Source organism: Eleutherodactylus coqui, chromosome 1, assembly GCF_035609145.1.
Source record: "Eleutherodactylus coqui strain aEleCoq1 chromosome 1, aEleCoq1.hap1, whole genome shotgun sequence".
Lineage (NCBI taxonomy): Eukaryota > Metazoa > Chordata > Amphibia > Anura > Eleutherodactylidae > Eleutherodactylus > Eleutherodactylus coqui.
This window is the reverse complement of record NC_089837.1, coordinates 467,014,877-467,034,084: the sequence shown is the minus strand read 5'-3', so window position 1 is coordinate 467,034,084 and position 19,208 is coordinate 467,014,877. Positions and strand designations below refer to the sequence as shown.

At 43.5% G+C, this 19,208-nt stretch overlaps 2 protein-coding genes across 2 annotated transcripts in view; both read left to right on the top strand.

Annotated features, from left to right (window-relative positions):
• LOC136584872 (thiol S-methyltransferase TMT1A-like) overlaps window positions 1-6,040 on the top strand; it is a 14,992-nt gene extending 8,952 nt beyond the window's left edge. Inside the window, exon 2 of the mRNA XM_066584346.1 lies at window positions 587-6,040. Coding sequence (XP_066440443.1) covers window positions 587-823 — 237 coding nt within the window. The 3' untranslated portion in view covers window positions 824-6,040. The remainder of the gene's footprint in view (window positions 1-586) is intronic.
• Window positions 5,775-19,208, top strand: part of TMPRSS12 (transmembrane serine protease 12) — a 27,478-nt gene continuing 14,044 nt past the window's right edge. The window contains exons 1-3 of the mRNA XM_066588999.1: window positions 5,775-5,814; window positions 13,013-13,208; window positions 18,004-18,266. Coding sequence (XP_066445096.1) covers window positions 5,775-5,814; window positions 13,013-13,208; window positions 18,004-18,266 — 499 coding nt within the window. The remainder of the gene's footprint in view (window positions 5,815-13,012; window positions 13,209-18,003; window positions 18,267-19,208) is intronic.

Below are 19,208 nucleotides of genomic sequence, written 5' to 3'. Positions count from 1 at the left end.
CCGGAGGCGGACGCCTGCTCTGGATTCTGCAATGCAAATACGCCCATGTGCATTGGGCCTTACTGTAACCACAGGCTGCTATGAATGAGTACAGGTGAGACCATTAGGAATTGTGGCTGTATGATAGCTATGCAACTCTTATCACCATATATTTACTGTTTTCCATCTTAACCCTTTCTAATCCACTGTCTGACGTCTAAAGACATTATGATTTAAGGCTGTACAGCTCCGATGTTGGAAGACGTCCGTCGGGGTTCTCTTACTGTATATTGCCAGCCTCTCTGCTGTTGGAGCCTATCCAACGTGTCACCTCATGCAGTACTGGCTTTAGCCAGCATATAGCGCCATTGTACAACAGCAGAAAAAGAGTAAGCCTCCTAGGAAAATCAGGATGCAAATTGGATTGGAAAGGGTTAAACCCTGCAACTCCAGCCAGTACATATACTACAAAGACAGAAAATGTTTTCCTGCATGTCGTCAGTAAGGTCCTTTTATTTCATTACTCATTAAGCCAGAAAAATCCTGACTGTACAACACTTTCCCTTTTGGAAAATGTGTTTTAATATTGCTTCTGTTTTTCTGACAGGGTGGAGCGTATTATTTCTTGGAGCACGTAACTGCGGATCCTTCCTCCTGGAATTATTTTTTCCAGAAAATTTTGGAACCAACTTGGATACATATAGGAGATGGATGTAGACTTACGAAGGAAACATGGAAATACTTGGAAAGATCCAAATTTTCTGAAGTTAAATACAAACACGTCTTAGCACCATTTAAGTGGAGCCCAGTTCGGCCCCATATTTTTGGTCATGCATTGAAATAACTATAATTAAAAAGCATTTCTGTCTAGCATCAAAAAATCACAAGTATAAGTTCTTGAGTTGTTCTAAATTTCACAGTTTTTTCCCCCCAGATTCCTGCATGGATATCTGCCTGGTTATGCACTGATACTTTGATACATTTATTTATTACACTGGTCGATTAGGTAAGGCCGGTTTCACATCTGCGCTGGAACCTCCGGTCAGAGGTTCCGTCACAGATCTGACACAATGTACCAGAAGAAAAAGTACTGCATGCAATGCTTTTTCTTCCGTGCATCTGAGCAGAAAGCGAACGGACTCCATTAAAGTCAATGGGGTGCGTTCAGGGCTGTTCAGTTCCCTCTTGGTGCGTTCAACGCTGTTCGGTTCCCTATTAGTGCGTTCAGCACTGTTCGGTTCCCTCTTATGACGGGACCGTTCAGCCAGAGGATTCCCCTCTCCTGCTCCCCAGTGTACATAATTCTTCAGTGGAATCAGTGGAAACCATATGCAAGCATACATACTGCCACATGTTTCCAACAGTCCCACCTGCTGGAAAGTAATGGCCAAACAACGTTGGAACCTAGCCTTAACCATTCAAATACTTCGTTATGGGAAAGATCAGAAGGAAGAAATAGGTTATAGTTGAAAATAAAATTAAAGAAATCTAATTAAAAAAACCTAAAAGGGGGCTATCCAACCTTTAAAAATTGATAGCCTATCCTCAGGATATCTGATCAGCAGGTGTGCACTGTTTAGGATCCCTGTCGATCAGTTGATTGAAGGTGCTGCAGCACTCCTGCAAGCGCCCCAGCCTCTTCGATATTTACATCTGAGCACCATACTATATATATAGTGTCCATTCAGAGTCTTATTCACTTTCATGGGACAAGTCTGTAGTACTCAGAATGGCTAATATAAATAATATAGCCTTCTGAGTACAGGCACGATCATGCTCAGATGTAAGCATTGAACGGCCTGTGGAGATCCTGAGAAGAGGATTCTAACCAATCAGATATTGATGACCTTTCCTGAGGATAGGCCATCACTTTTTAAATACTGAATAACCACTTTAAGAAAATAGATATGCTGAAGTGCTTATATTTGTTAGTGTTTTTTAAATATATTTTTTTAGGCATAAATTTAATGTGAAAGCTTTATTTTTCCGCACTCTATCTTAGCCCACTTTCAAATCTGTGTATTCAGGCATAATACGGATGAGTGTCCCAAACACGGATCTACAGAGCCATGCTCACAGCATTATAGAAATCTATGATGCAGTGAGTTCAGGTTAGTAGTCGCACATTTGGGTTGGGTCACTTGTTAACCCTTTGCAATCCACTGTCTGACGTGTTAAGACATTATGATTTAAGGCTGTACTGCTCCGATGTTGGAGGACATCTGTCAGGGTTCTCTTACTGTATATTGCCAGCCTCTCTGCTGTCGGAACCTATCCAACGTGTCACCTCATGCAGTACTTGCTTTAGCCAGCAGATAGCGCCGTTGTATAATGGCAGAAAAAAAGTAAGCCCCCTAGGAAACCAGGATACAAATTGGATTGGAAAGGGTTCATATTACGGATGCACAAATGATGCCGGCAACACACGTGTCCGAAAGTGACCTGATACTATTTATTTTTTTTTAAAGAGGGAAATCTGTACTGTAAAATGATTCAGTTTTTTATACATTTTAATCACTTTCATATTCCAACTTGTAGCTGGGTCTTAGATGATGGGATTTTTAAAAATACTATTCACACACTGCAAACTGGAGCTGCACTTTCTTTTCCCAACCAGAGCATGTCCTAGCCTTGGCATTTGTGTGGTGCTTTTGCCCATTGATTGCAAAAGGGGAAAAAACAGCACAGGAAAGCTGCACGTAAACCAAACGGTTTCTTGTAGGTAAAAACTGTAGAAAGTGCATCACTTCAGTGTGTTTTTTTTTTTTACTGAATACATGGCATTCTGATTTTACATGCAAGATGATAAAAATGATATCTATTTCCACTCACACAATGGAGTATTATTATTAGAAAGGTTGTCCCACCAAAACAAGCAGTTCCCTATCCACCGGAAATAGCTGTCGGTGGAGGTACTAGCTCTGGAACCTCCATTGATTATAAGAATGGGGATCCTGAAAGTCCCTGCGTGATTGGAGAGATTGTCACCCATGCACACCACCACTCCATTCATTTCAATGGGAGTGCAAGAGATACTTGAATGTGGCTATCTCTAGCAGTTCCAATGAAATGAATTGATTGGTGTACGTGGATGACCTATGCTCCGTTCATTCCTGGACATTCAGGACCCCTTTTTACATGATCGGTGCTCAGATAGTAGATAGGGGAACAACTTGCATTGATGGTCTAAACCTTTAATATTGGAGTACTTATCAACAAAGTGTTCAGAGATGTAGTGAGGGTTTGATAAATTTGGTCTTCCGTTTTATGATCGGGGGTCAGACTTCCCGCAATCAGCTAGTTATCCCCTATTCTGTTTGAATATGACTTTTTTCAATGTAGTTGTAACATGGTATATTTGTATTGATAAATATGCATTTGTGTACTATCCAAGTTTTGGATAAATTTTGGTGTTTTTTTGTACTGTTTATGTTAAATTTCAAATTTTCTCATTGTTGTCAATATAGATAAATTACACTGAAAAAATGCATTCTTTGAAAATATTATGCAGTTTTAATATATGCTAAAATGCAAGTTTGAGTAGGAAGCAAATAGACCCACATGTATCAATATTGCCTATTTCTCTGTCGGGCCAAGCCCATGTGGAATCTGCAATCAGTGTCCGTGCGGACGATCCGTAGCAAAACGCAGACGAGTGTCACAAACAGTAGCAACTTTTAGTGAAAATATTTACAAAATTAATCACACACAATTTACAATATACTCCACCAGAGCTTGAAACATGTAGGCTATAATTGTGGAAAATCTGCAGTGTTTATGCCCTGTACGCTCGTATCCTTAGGGTATGTTCACACCTGCTGCATTTCCAACCCATACCAACACCTTAGGGTGCCCGTTCACACTGTGCATTACCACTAATTGTCGAGCTGCACGTGTACCTGCTACTTTTTCAGGGCTCTTGCACACTTGCATGTTTCTTGCATGTTTTTTTCACACGATATCGCTGCGTTTTTTTTTAACATGAATGTCAATGGAACTTTCTAATGTTAAAAACGCATCACACAAAAATTGCAAAGCACAAACTTGTGATGCGCTTTTAACATTGGAAAGTCCCATTGACATTCGCGTTAAAAAAAACACAGCGATGTCGCGGGAAAAAACATGCAAGAAAAACGCAAGTGTGCAAAAGCCCTCAGTAAGTCATGTCCAGGTATAGCCCAGCAATCTACATGTGGTTATTGAGTATCATCATCAGTGTGTAAGGATGCCCTTAGGATACAGTCCCACAAAACGAGATGCGGTCAAAAGCTGCAGCTCACTAGTTCATTACTGACTGTTCATGGTTAAAAAGTTGTCTGAGATAAAAGTTTCCTGTAAGGGCTCCCACACACTTGCGTTTTTTTTAAGCTGCGTTAACGCTACGTTTTTTTTAATGCGACTGTCATTGGGACTTTTTCATGTTAGTAATGCATCGTACAAAAATTGCAAAGCACAAACTTGCGATGTGTTTTTAACATTAGAAAGTCCCATGGATATTCACGTTAAAAAAAACGCAACATTAACGCAGCTTTAAAAAAAACGCAAGTTTGTAGGAGCCCTAAAAATAGGTCTCTTGTGGGAAACATAATAAAGAGCTTAGGCTACATTCACACAAGCAAGAATCTTGCACAAGGTTTGTGCATTGTGAGACACACAAAACTTAATTTTAACTCCATTCTTCTGAATTGAGTTATTCACACAAGTGATTCTTTTCCCTCACAGCGGTGCTGTGAGGTTAAGAATTGCTGCACATCCTATCTTTTGTCGTTCCCGTGGAACACCTTGCCCATTGTTTTCAATGTGACCTTCAAAGACAATGCATGGCACTCACATGCTGTGCGATGTGATGTTCCCCATTGAAATTAATGGGAACCACTTCCGTACTTGAAAGACGTGCCTGAGGAACGCAATTTCACAGAAGTGATGTGAGGCGTTTTGGAATTAAAAACGCCTCGCACCCTCATGTAAAACACACACTGGCAAGCACAATATCGGGCTGAGTTTCTTGGCCTAATATCGCACTCACCCTCGTGAATGTAGCCTTGTACTAATTTCTTTCCTCTATTTCCCTACCAGCAGCTCTGGGTCTCTTGGCTGCTGTAATGCCTACAGGCTGCAGCAGCTTGGTTACGAGACATTGCAACCACTTAAATCATTAGTGAGTCGCAGCAAGCCAGAGCAGCGACTGCTTATTGCATTGTAGTCAACCAGAGTTTACGAAATTACCAATTAGGCAGCTGAAAAGTATGAGTTTCTCTGGGCATGCAATTCTTTGTGACACTATAGCCTAACACATCATTTAATTTGATTAATTCCAATTTCATGGCAGCGTAATATAGCCAACGGATTTGCGGACAAAATATGGATATAGAAATGCACCCACATGCTAATGTGAAACCTGCCTTATTCTGCACCACGACAGAAAATTGTGTGTATATCCCAAAGACATGTGAAGGTGGGGCAGTAAAATTGGTAAATTCCCTTGATTAACCACTTAATGTCATCTTTTTATTCCATGTAGGCCAGTTTCACACATGCCTATTACGTGAGCATTTGTACACCCGTATTATGGATAAATGTCGCAGCCAGACCGCCGGTCTCCCGACCCAAACTCAGAACATCATAGATTCCTATAATGCTGAGTTCAGGTCCAAATACACGGTCAGGTCGGACGCTTCTCCATATTACAAATGCAGAAATGAGCCCATAATAGGTTTGTGTGAACCATCTTCAGGTATTACAGTCACGTTTTTGAACCCGTATTACGTATTACGGACAAGTATCTAGTTCTGATCATGGGTCTACTGAGCCAAACTGACAACATCATACATCGCTGTGAGTTTACGTCAGTGGACCTACGGTAAGGCCGGGACAATCTTCCATAATATAGGTGCAAAAATGTGCCTCTAACACACTTGTGGGTAGGGGGCCTTATTCAATAAACTGTTCAAATGGTTAGCATAATAATAGAATAGGTCTAATGTTTGGTATATATGAGTTTAATAGTAAATGTCTCTATACATAATGTATGTATTTTTGAATAAAGATGATTTTTTTTGTATTTGTTGGCAATTTACTTAAATAACATATAATACACTTCTCCTGCTTTTTGTCCACATTTTATTTATATAATAAGCGCACAAATGCGGTTGTCTAAAAAAGCCCTAATAGACAACAGTAAACAAAAACTCCTAGTTAGCGTAGATTCTGTGCTGGCTCATGGAGGAGTCGAGATGTGCTTTATATATGAAGAGGCGGCACATCTTCATATATTAGTCGCATCGTATGCCAGTGGAAAATATACTAAGACCGGCGCTAGATATGTCGGTCGTAGTAAATATCCCCCTTGATGTTTTAAAAAGTACCCGTGGCCCAGGCTGCCTTCACATGTCCTGTCTTTGGGAGTTTCCTTGGAACACCTTGCCCTTTGTTTTCAATGGGGGCCAAGAAACACATTGCAGGGTGTGCCCGCGGGTGTGATGTGAGGTCTCCCATTGGGGATCGTAACTGGACAGGAGTGATGGGAGGCATTTTTGATACAAAAACGCCTTGCATCTGCAGGTATCTCGCACGTTGACGAGCGTGATATCGGGCCAATATAGCGCTTGTCCCTGTGAAATTAGCCTTGGGTTTTGTTTATACAATATATCCAATGTATATCCATATCAGACGTCCGTGCAGTTACTGTTACATGGGCTTTCACTGGATGACGCCGTGGAGCTGCATGTAGATTAAGGGGGCTTTCAGGCCAACAACTGTGAGCTACTCTCAGCATAGGTCATCAATAGCTCATTGCCGCTCGGGATCTCCGGTGATCAAGTGATTGCCCGGTCGTTGTCAGTGTAGCAAGGCTGGACATCGCCATAAGTGACGGGAGTGGAAGGACCACAGCCGACTTCACTCTCAATTAAATCAAATTTATTACACTTCCACGTCTGTCCCCAGTATTAGGGTGACTACCTACTAGCGTTTTTTTTCGCTGCGAATTTGCTACGTTTTTTTTTTCCAGATGCCTATGGGACTTCCTAATGTTAAAAACGCGACGCAACGCAACTTTTCGTTTTTAATATTAGAAAGTTCCATTGACAATTGGAAAAAAAAAACACAGCAAATTCGCAGCGGGAAAAAACGCTAGTGGGTAGTCACCCTTAGGGCTCCTTTCCACTAGCGAGGTAATCGCACGTTTTCAGTGCGATGTGAGAGTGCGAGCTTTCGCAGGAAAGTCCCACACATGTTGTTCTATGACAACCTTTCCACTAGCGATGTTTAAGGGCAAGCTGCGATGCGAGGATTAAAAATCGCAGCAGGAGGATTGTTTCAGCGTTTTGCATTTTTCTGTTGCCCATACAGTGCAATGGCAAAGCAGATTCTCGCATCGCAACGCAAAAGCTTGCGAATTTGCAGCTTTATGATGCGATTTTAACATTGCAATTTTCTTGCAGAGATAACGCTATCGCCAGTAGAAAGGAGCCCTTAGGCCGCCTGCACACTAATGGCTCGGATTCCGCATGCGGGGACCCGCAGTGGAATCCGACCCTGTACTGCGGATGGTCTGGATAGCTCAAATCTTTTATTTACCCTATGCCGTCGTAAGACGATGACGCGGAATCTGCAACCTTTCTGCAATGTCAATTGCGGAAGGGCCGCGGCTTAGATGGCTTTCATTGACTTCAATGGAAGCCATCCGTGCGGAATCCTCACTAAAATAGAACATACTGCAATTTTTCCTCCACTCACGGAAATAGCCATTTTGATTGAGCAAGTGTGCAGGAAGAAGCGCTTTTAGGTCGCATGCAATGAATTGTATTTGTTGCGGATCCGCCGTGCGGACGCTGACCCTAGGTTTTACTATGCAAATCCCTTCGTGTGCAGGCGGCCTTAGAAGCGTAACAGCCTGCTTCAGCCCCCAGTAATTAACTATTGATGACTTTTCCTGATGATAGCTCTAATAGTTTTTGCCCAAACCCCTTAAATTCCAGTCAATCTGCCTAGTCTATGTGGATTTCCAGACACGGAATCCATACAGCGAAAAATAGGATGTTAAATGAATGTGGATTTCGGCGCATTTATATGTTGCAATTATTGAGGAGGTGTTACGTATGAATGATCATTGGCCCAGGTAAATGGCGCCACAGCAGTACCGCTGCCCATCTGCTTGCAGCCACAGCTGACTGGGGTCACCATTCACAAAAGTTTGTCCTGTCACACCTACAGGGGCCAACAGCAGCCCTGTACTGTATTATTTGTATTCCTAGCAGGAGGACTAACAGCAGGGGGCGCTGAGCAGCACTAGCTCTCTATGACTGTTCTGGGAAATGCCACCAGGATGGAATGTAAGAGGTCGACCTGCAGTGGCCAGCTTTTCTCCAGCGCCACCTGCTGGAAGCTTACTAGATTGTCGTGCTGCGCTCCATAGCAGAGAAAATGGACGCCGTCCTGAGCGGAGCTGTTATTTTGCTGTGGACGGCTGTAGTGCTGGGAAGTGAGGCAGAAGGTAGTGAGGGAATAGTAACCAGCACCTACAGGAACTCCCAGCTTTGCTACTTTCGCCATTATATAGGCTGGCCACGGCAAACGTCTGTGTGTGTTGCCCATAGCAACCAATCACAGCGCAGCTTTCATTTCTTACATTGCTGAGGTAAAATGAAACCTGCGCTGTGATTGGTTGCTATGGGCAACCCACCCTGTAGATGTATCACAGCTAACAGCTGCTCAGCTTTGTACACCCAGTGTTTACATGTCAGCCCCCACTGGAAATATAAGCCCCTAGAATCGGGGATGTATATAATAAACACACAGTGAACTGAAGGCACATTAAATATGGGGACAGATTTGGGCCCCCATCATTGTCACCGAGTCCCATCAGGCGCTGTTGACGTCCATCATGACGAATTCCGCCCGGTGATACTTTCATATTTGTTCCCATGACACAACAGAAATATTCAGGCCACCATCACACATGCCTTCTGAAAACGCCGTTCGAAATCGCAGGATTTTTACCGCGATTTTGAGCTGCGCTTTTGAACGCACGTCACAGCGTATGATAGCGCTTTTTAAGGCACCCCATCATAGTGATGAGATGTGTTAAAAAGCGATAAATCGCCCAAAAATAGAGAAGGTAGCGCTCGAAAATCCAAGCGTTAGAAACGGCATGTTCGAGCGCATGTTGTGAGGCTCCATTAAGATCAATGTTTGGCGATGTACCGCGGTTAGCAGGTCGCTCAGGACACGGCGCTAATTGCGGTAAAAAGCGGTGTGTGAGAGAGTGGCTTAATGCAGGTGTGAACACAGGGTAGGGCCTCGTTCACATTAGCGCTTTACTTTCCGTTTTTTTATGAGACAAATAGCAAAACGGAATTAAAATGGAACCAAACTGAAACCATAGTTTACAGGTTTTTTTGTTTTATGTAAAAAGAAAAACGACCCAATTTGTTTCCAATTCATACCTTTTTATCTGTTTTTAACCCCTTAGCGATGTACCTATTTTGCGCTTTAGGCCAGCTTCTCATTTGCATTTCGTATTAGTGGAATGGATGTTGTGTTTTTGCGGATTCTACTGTACTTTTAGTGTGCACTATTGCGAGTGCCAAAATATGCGCAGCGATGCTCCCAGCCATCAGAATGGCGATTTAGTGTAATGAGTTCCAGATGTATTTTTTTCGGTGGCAGGACAATAGAGCATGATGCATAATTTTCTGCGTGACCAAAATGCGCAGGACAATTATGTGCCTGTGAACGAAACCATTGTAATTAATGGATCCTATTTTCTGCGTATTGCATGCACAAAATTTTCATATGCAAATACGTGCGTGTGAATGCGGCTTAATGGACAAGTTGGTTTCCTTGTTTTTTCGTTGTCGTATTGAGAGAATCCTAATGTTTTAACTTTTTCATCACTATAGCTATAAGAGGGCTTGTTTTTTGCAGAAGTTGTACTTTTTAATGTCACCACTTTGGGATATGTGTTGTTTTTATTTTTTTTCGGGAGATCAGGTGTGATACAGCAGCTCTGCAGACATATCACACATCATCGGCTTAGATACATCTGGAATATGTCTGCTCAGCAGACATGTCTAAGCCGATCATGGGTGATACGTCTGCTGAGCTGCTGTATCTAAGCGTATTCTGTGTGGTACGTCAGCTGAACAGATGTATCACACAGGATTGGCTTAGATACATCAGCTCGGCAGACAGTATCACACATGATAGTTGCCCCAGCAATAATGGTGACCCCCCCTACAGTTGCCCCAGCAGTAATACTGAGTCCCCACAGTTGCCCCAGCAGTAATAGTGACCACCAGTAGTTGCCCCAGCAGTAATAGTGACCCTTCCCCCACGCCACCCTTACACACCACTTACCCTTCAGTTGAGGACAGTCACCCGGACGCTGCTGTTCGGCTTCAGCTCCGGACTGCCAGCGGAATTGACCGAACTGCGCATGTGCGGAGGGCAAGACGCGCGTTCCCAGCAAGCAGATAAGCGCTACTGCGCCTGCGCAACAAATGGAGAGGAAAGACGGCTGGGTTTGTCATATCTAAGGACGACGGAATGGTAAGCACAGGGGGAGGGGCATCACTTCAGGTAAGTATATATCTTCTGGCTCATTTACATAGCACCCAGTATATTACAAAGTGCTTTGTAATGGCCATACAGAAGTATATAGATCCACATGTCACGGCCAGACAACCCCTTTAATAGTTTGTCTATCACTGTAATAAGTACTGTGTATTACAAAACATTATATAAACTGTCAATCATTTATTCAATTCCTTTAAGAGAGTCGAAAAAGTAAAATTAACTCCTAGAATATGTAATAAAATAAAAAAGACCTCTCAGGCATTACAGCTCTTTGCTGGAGAGCCCAGTAATGGGCCAAGGCTTGGATCAACTTATGTTTAGGACACCCTTCTAACAGAGGAATGTCAAAAGTGGACAACTCCTGTAAAAGTTTATTTGGGACTTAAATATTGATGATCAGTGGGGTTTGACTCTTTGCATCCCGCCGATCAACTGGTTGAAGGTGCCACAGCGCTCAGGCCAACACCACGGCCTCCTCTTTGGCCGGTGACATCACATTTAGTCACATGGCCTTTCTGCAGTTGGGTGCTAAACGTATTGGACAGCACACAGACAGTGCACATTGCATGTCCTATTATTGTCCATCAAAAAGCGCAAGAATAGGACATGCAGCAATTTTGTTTCAAACTGACCATCAGGGGCAAATCACTTGGGTCCATAATGGGCCCATGTGCTGTCCATGGAAAACATGGACAGCACAAGAACTGAAAATATGCCCATTCAAGTAAATGGGATTCAGCTGCAAAACCAGGCGCATCCGCTATGCAATGTATGGTGCTGTGCCTGGTATACAATGAAGAGGCCACAGCGCTCGCTAAATGTCCGCAACTGCTTCAAACAGCTGGATCCCCACTGATCTGAGATTAATGATCGATCCAAAGGATGAATTAAAGTCCTGAAATACCCCTTTAAACTGTGTAGCACTCTACAAAAGTAGTTATGGCAAAATGTATAACAGAAATTGAGTTATTACTAATAGATATGGAGTCAAAGGGTTTTTCCGGGACATAACTATTGATAGCCTATCCTAAGGATAGGTCATAAGTAGTTGATCGATGGGGGTCTGCCACTAGGGATCCCTGCCGATCAGCTGATATCGAGCCAGCTATAAGTGTGAATGGAGCCGGAAGCTGACTACTCCTTTCGCATTGCAGTAGGCCGGATTGGTAATGCAGGCACTGTTCTCAGTGAATTCAATGGGAGCTGAGCCTGCAATTACCAATCCGGGCTGTTGCAATGTAGACCGAGCTGTCAGCTTACGTCTTTGTCTGCAGTGACAGTGAGCCTGATATCATCAGATCGTCAGGTCCTGAGCAGCAGACCTCTGCCAATCAACTATTGATGACCTGTGCTGAGGATAAGTCATCAATAAATAAGTCCTGAAAACCCGTTAACTTGATCAGGGATATTTTTCAATTACCTGTGTGGGATCAAGATGAAATCTAGTCCATGTGGAGTTGGCCACAGTCACTCAGAGGGTTGTATTTAGTCTTTTTTACTGGAGCAGACGTTTTTAGTAACTATCTTTGGTCTAAACAAAAACATTGTGGAAATTAAGTTCAGTCTAAAGGCCCATTTAGACACGATTATCGCTCAAAAGCCATCTTTTGAGTGATAATTATTGCGTGTAAATAAGCACCCATCGTGGACTTTTCATTCATTGCTGACTTTCCGTGCCACACGCTGAGGGATACCTCTGATAGTATTCTTTCAGCTGGTATCCTGACAGCTCAGAGAACAAAGCAGCTGTTTACAAATAACAGCCCTCCTGCTGTCATCTGCATACAGCAGGAGCCTTCATTTACATGATAATAAACTCTTAAGTAGCTAATTAGCTACTTAAGAGTTTATGCAAAGTGATCGCTCAAAACTGTCACTTAAACTGCCATTGGAGGGAATTTTGAGCGATCATCTTTAAATGTAAATGGGCATTATCAACTAAAAAATTTTCACTAATTTCCACGGCTATCTGCTGTTGTAGGCATTGTTGTTGGCACTGTTCAGGTACCTATACACAGGGCAGCTTTCGGGTGCATAAGTGACCGACAGTCTTCCCAATGACTATTGTTCCTATGCTTTTACACAGAAGTGATAATTGTTCAGTGAATGGAGGCGAAGCGCGCTGAGATCTCTTATGCCGCTCCCCTCTATTTACAATGAACAGGCAGTCATTCAAAGATTGAATGACTCCTGTTTAGACTGACAAGAAGTTGCTCGCTACTCGCTTCAATTTCACTGAGCTGACACAAAGTAACAACTGACTGATTTCTCGAACAGTGCCGCGTGGGGTGGCTGTGTGTTTCAGGCGAATATTCAAGAGATAATTGCCAAGTGTAAAGGTACCTTTATACACCCTACGGTCAACCTTTTGGAATATCATTAGAAGAACTGCACCTAGTAAAGCCTACTTATTAATGTAGTCATGTCTTTTTCTGATAACTTCCTATCTTTTCAGTCTGTGGGCAGCGTCCACTGGTACATACACTTGGATCCCGCATTATAGGTGGTCATGATGCACTTCCGGGGGCCTGGCCATGGCAGGTTAGCCTTCAATATTCCATCTTCGGATATGACTATGAACATTTGTGTGGTGGATCACTTATTCACAAGATGTGGGTGATGTCCGCTGCTCACTGCTTCATAAAAGCCCGGTATGTATTATTATGATGATGTGGGATCAAAGTACAAAGCTGACTGCTAATTTTATTGCTTTGTTTCGTTGTAGTGCACTTTTATATATATATATATATATATATATATATATATATATATATATATATATTGTTTCAGATCTTGGCTGAGCTCACCATAAAGCCATTCTGCTGGTGGTGACAAGATACAAGAATATTTTATCTGAATGGGGCTTGCAGAATTTGCACAAGCTGCGGAAACAATCTCATTCAGATTAATAGAATTGATTCTCAGTCATGTTTTGAAAGAATTTCTAAAGAAATTTCTTAAGCAGTCAACCCTACAGAATACGGGTCAGAGAGGAGAGCTACATGTGTCAAGCTATTTTTCTGAAAAGAGTGTAAATTGGGGTTGTTTTATCCGATACAACTCCTTTCAATGTGCAGCTTCTTTCAACACAGTCCTGGCAAACTTCTGATTTTGTTGGGGGAAGCCATGGCCAGCCGGGCATTTTTCCTGCAGTGTCTGTTCCTGGAGAAATGTAGTATTACATGGCAGCCACTCAGATGAACGATATAGATGGGACTGCCAACTCTATGATATACTTTTGCCCTAGTAGGGCAAAATACAATTAGAGAAAACACCAGGCGTGGGCGCTACCAGCTTGGATGAACCGTAAATGTATTAATGAAAATGTCCATGAGATAACAATGTTTCAGGATGATGACCTTCTTCGGATTAGCTGGATTGATAGCGCTCATGCCCAATCTTTTCTTCCATTGCATTCTGCCCAGATTATTTCAACATTTGGTCCCAGTGATGTTTCTCCTTGGCATCTGCAGCTTCCATGGAACATCATTGATTCTACTTATGCCTATTTGTTGTTCTGACTTTTCAGAACAATAGGTTAGCAACCACTTTTTTTGTATACTTGCTTATTTAGAAGTTACCCCAGGACGTGGTGCTCCATGTATATATATATTTTTTAGCATTTATGGCCTGATAGGGCATTTTTATAGGGGTAGTCTTCAAGAGACAACTCCTTTAAACGGGATTTATTGGAGTTTAAAACATTTTTTGCAGGCTTAAAACGCTGCAAAAGAAAAAATATATACACACTCACTCCAGCGGCTCCCCGTCCAGTGCTGAAACTCCACTGCCCACTGCTTGGAACACTAAAGAAGCTGTCAATTGCCATTCATTGTTCATACCGTGTTTCCCTGAAAATAAGACCTACTCAGAAAATAAGACCTACACTGATTTTCAGAGAGGCTCGAAATATAAGCCCTATCCCAAAAATAAGCACTAGCTAGACTACATAAAAAATGAATACATAGCCTGCGCTGCCCGGGTGCCTCCCGCTGCTCTCCGAAGTTCTGTATCCCCACCTTGCGTCCTGCACTCCTCGGGCAATGACGGATCATCACTTCCTGTTTGCGGGGTTCATAAATCCAGGAAGCGATAATAATCTTTATTTATATAGGGCCAACATATTCCACAGCACTTATAAGACAGGGGGAATAAAAACCAAACCATTGTCACATGAAGTAATCAAATGATGGAAACAGTAGGCGTGAGGGTCCTGCTCCAACGAGCTTGTATACGACAAATAATGGGGTGATACAGAGGATAAAGGGTCTGGAAATATGCATGGTATGGCGAGGTGGAGAGTGGGGGATGCTATACACATAGATAAACAATCAAATTGAGTGGTGTAGTGGCTGAATCGTTATGACTGCAGGAGGCGGTTGGTTAGGACTAGTAGAGAGTGCAGTTTGCAGGCCAGGGAGCATGTTATCAAGTGGACTAAAGAAAGGGTTTGGTTTAGGAGATATGGTACGCCTCCCTGAAGAGGTGCGGTTTTGGAGCAGGCCTGAAGTTGTGTGAGTCAGGGATTGTCCGGATAGATTTGGGCAGTGCTGGTGCTGCTCTGGAGAAGGCTTTGATTGATTCACTGAGCGCTGCATTGATTGGCTGAGAACAGCGCTTGCTGAACCAATTGTTTCTGGAGGTGGGATTTATGAACCCTGCAACCAGAAAGTAATCATCTGTCAGCGGCTGAGAAGTCCAGGATGCGCGGCGAGCTACGAAACTTCGGAGATCAGTGGAAGGGACCCGGACTGCGCCAGCTGGGTAAGTTAAATATGACATTCCCCGAAAATAAGACCTAGTGCCTTTTGGGGGGCAAAAATGAATATAAGACAGGGTCTTATGTTCGGGAAAACACGGTATGACTACTCAGCCAGTCACAAGCTTCAGGGATGATTCTTCCATGTCCACTGAAGCCTGTGATTGGCTGAGAGATCACATGTACAATGCACAACACATGATTACTGCTGACTTCTTCCGGATTACAAATGGTGGACAGCAGGGCTCCAGCACCGGACAGGGAGATGTTGGAATAGGCGAGTATACAAATTTTGCACCATTTTAAGCCTGTAACAACTTCTTTTCAGGTCCTGAAAAACTTGTTTAATGTAGTGTTCCCGAACCTGTGGCTTGCGCAGTTATTGCTAAGCTCCCAGCATGTCCTGACAGCCTATGGCATCATGATTGTCATTAGCCAAAAAACCTTGGTGTATATTAAATAGTTCAAAATTACTAATTTAAAAAAAAGGAAACTAAAAAGAGCTGGTCCAACTGCACTTAAATATCGGTCTATTATGTAATAGGGGACAAGACAGGGGTGTACGGCACGTTATCAGTGTAGGTCATTTTTAATGCTAAGTGTACGTTTATGGAGTATGGAGTATGGAGCTACTCTAAACCCAGCCATGGATTATCCAGGTACCGGCCCCATTCTAGAGCTTTATAGGAAACCCAACAAGACCCAACTCTCTACCATCCCGTTATATTCTGGAACTCAGATGATTCACGAAATGTATTCTATAGTACCCAGGCACGACTGTTTGAGTGTGAAGCCTCAGAGCCCTCATCTACCAACTCTTTCATGTACATTAATTGGTTTAACTCCTGAATAAATTCCAGAGCCGAGGGGGTGACATTACTCCGCCAATGGTATGGGATAATGGCCTTAGCTGCAGTGAGAAAATGACGTAAAAGACTTTTTTTAATAGTGGCAAAAGGGCAAGGAATAACAGAAAGCAGTGCCAGTTGAGGGAAGGCCTCCACCTGCACCCTCGTACAGCTCAAAGACCTTTTTCCAGAAGGGTTGGATAAGCGGATACTGCCATCAAATATGTAACATGTTGCCAAGCTCGGACCCACATCTCCAACAGACATTTGGAACTGGGGGAAATATGCGATGAATCAGGTCTGGACATCTGTACCACTTGGAGAGGAGCTTAAAGTTTTTCTCTTGAGCTGCACAGGCCAAGGGTAATTTGTGTGCGAATGTGAATGCTCTGTCCCAATCAGAGTCCTGCAGCTCCAGGGACAAGTCCCTCTTCCATCCCTTGTGGGAGACCCTGTGTGAGCTTCCCTAGTATGATTCTGTAAATTCTGGAGAGGACATGAACCAGAGGGCTAGCTCGCAAAAATAGTTCTTCAATGGTTCAGGGGGCCTCCGGAGGTGACACACCCCAACCGAATCTTCCAAAAAGAAGACAACTGGAGACACTCCATCCCCCCTAGTTTCTGATCAGGTCGGGATGCCTGTAGCACATTAAATGATGGAAGACCTCCAAAACTTGCTATCTGGCAGCACCGTTTATCTTCCTCTTTCCTCCAGCAGAGGAAACTCTGTCTTTTCCCCCCGGGGGAATGCAGGGTTGTGGAATAGGGGGAACAGGGCCTTCTTACGGATCACAATGTCTCCTCTAGTGCTCAGCCTGTCTCACATGTCTAAACAGTTGTGGGTCAATGGTGTGTGAGGTAGACTTGCAGGTCTATCCTCCAAGGGGATCCATGGCAGCAGGCGTAGATGAGGCCATACCAATGATGTCTCCAGTCCCACCAATTGTTTCAAGGTTGCATGGTGGTGCCAATCTACCGACCTGGTGAAAACCACAGCCAAGTAGCATATTTAAGGTCAGGAAGTCCCAATCCACCCTGGGTTTCGTACAAGTCATGGTCCGATAACTAATACGGCTACTACCCACCCTCTGCAAATCTGCAGAACACCTGTTGAATCTGTTTAAAATATTGCCAGGGAAGCTTAATTGGCAGGGTTTGAAAGAGATACAGAAATTTTGGGGCTACATCCATTTTTAAGACATTTACTTGCCCGAACCAACTCAGCCACTTAGCAGCATATCCATTCAGATCACGTGTCACTTTCTCTAGCAGAAGAACATAGCTGGAGGCTGGTGATCATCCTTCTGGACTAGAAGCAGAGGGGAACACCTGGGGGAGTCTCAGGATGACCTTCAGGGTTTCTGGTGTGGGAGCCCACTCTCAGTGACTGTGGTGGCAATCCCTGTTCTGTCCCCACTTCCATACCTCGTCTATCCTGCTTGCTGTCCTCAGGGAGCTACTCTTCCCCTCCCTGCACCATGGCCACCATCTGCCACATGGGGCCGAGTGCTGGGGAGCTGGAGGGACTGCCACTGGTGCCAGTCTGCTGGCATGAGTCCCTGCTGACTCTGCTTTCATCTAGGGAGGCAGTGGTGAGGGATGGAGTGGGGGGGGGGGCAGGCTAAAGGCGCCTCCTGCAGCGGGAGCTCTTAAGAGCTGCGTCCTCACCCTGCCATGGCCAGGCCACGCCCCCGTAATTGTTATTTAGATTGTTAAGGGGAGCTCCGTTCAAAAAAAGTTTCTGAATGTCATTTTTTGTTCTTTCAGCCGTTTACCATGTCAGAATACATATGAGCTGTTACTCTGAGCCACTAATATCTTAACCCTTTCCTCTCGCAGAAATCACAGGAATTGGAGAGCAGTTTTTGGAGTAAATGATATTGTAAATCCAGGTAGCACAAGGCAAACATCCCAAATTAAAGGAATTAGGATTCACAAAAACTTTGATGAGAAAACTAAGGATAATGACCTTGCTATGTTGGAATTAGAAAATCCTGTTAAATATACAGAATATATCCAACCGGTCTGTTTGGGAATACAGCTACAAGAGGTAGATCCATTCGCACAATGCTTTATCACCGGCTGGGGTACAACTTCTAAAGGTAATCTCATAGACAATAGATTCATTTATGAACAGACAAACATCATATTGCTTCATGAACGCCCTATTGTATACATGTAAAGATATGTGTCTGTCAGTCCTTCACCGGACCTTACAAACCTTCATTTACAACACATATAGAGCCCATGTTGTCTTTACCGTTAGACATTAAATACTTAAAGGGGTTGTCTTACACAAAATCTATAGCTGGATTATCAGATGAGATTGGCGATCCAGTCTAATAGTACAGCACAGAGAGCACGTATTTCCCATTTCATGCTATTGTAGTACTAAAAGCCAGTGCCATCCAGCCAGATGTTACATGACTGCAGCACCTAAGTGGTTTTACAGGAGGGATCCAGCCTCAAAAGCATTGGTTTCCTTACAGCGCAATCTCATGGTGCTGATGGGTTGCCATAGATGGATAATAACTATGTATAAATATATCAGGGGACAATGCAGAGATCTCACCCATCATCTATTTATACCCAGGACTGTAACAAGGGGGCGCCCTCTACATCTAGAGGAAAGACGGTTTCTACACCAGCACAGAAGGGGATTCTTTACTGTAAGAGCAGTGAGACTCTGTGCCTGAGGACGAGGTGATAGCAAATTCGATAGAAGAGTTTAGGAGGGGTCTGGACGATTTTCATGGGAGGGCTATGCATCTTTTCTATTTTAAGACTAACTTCACACTGGCGAGTGCAATATTGGGCCATTGATCACGCGCTGATATTGCACTCACCAACATGTGAATGATGTCAAAACCTGCTCACATCATTCCAGGTGAAGTCATGATAGCATCGTGTGCACCTAGCACATGGTGCATTACTGCTGCCTGCCCCATTGAAAACAATGGGAGATGTGATGCGACAGCACGCGATACAACATGCCGCGATTTGTTTCCCACATCGTGTTGCCATGCAGGAAAACATCGCACATG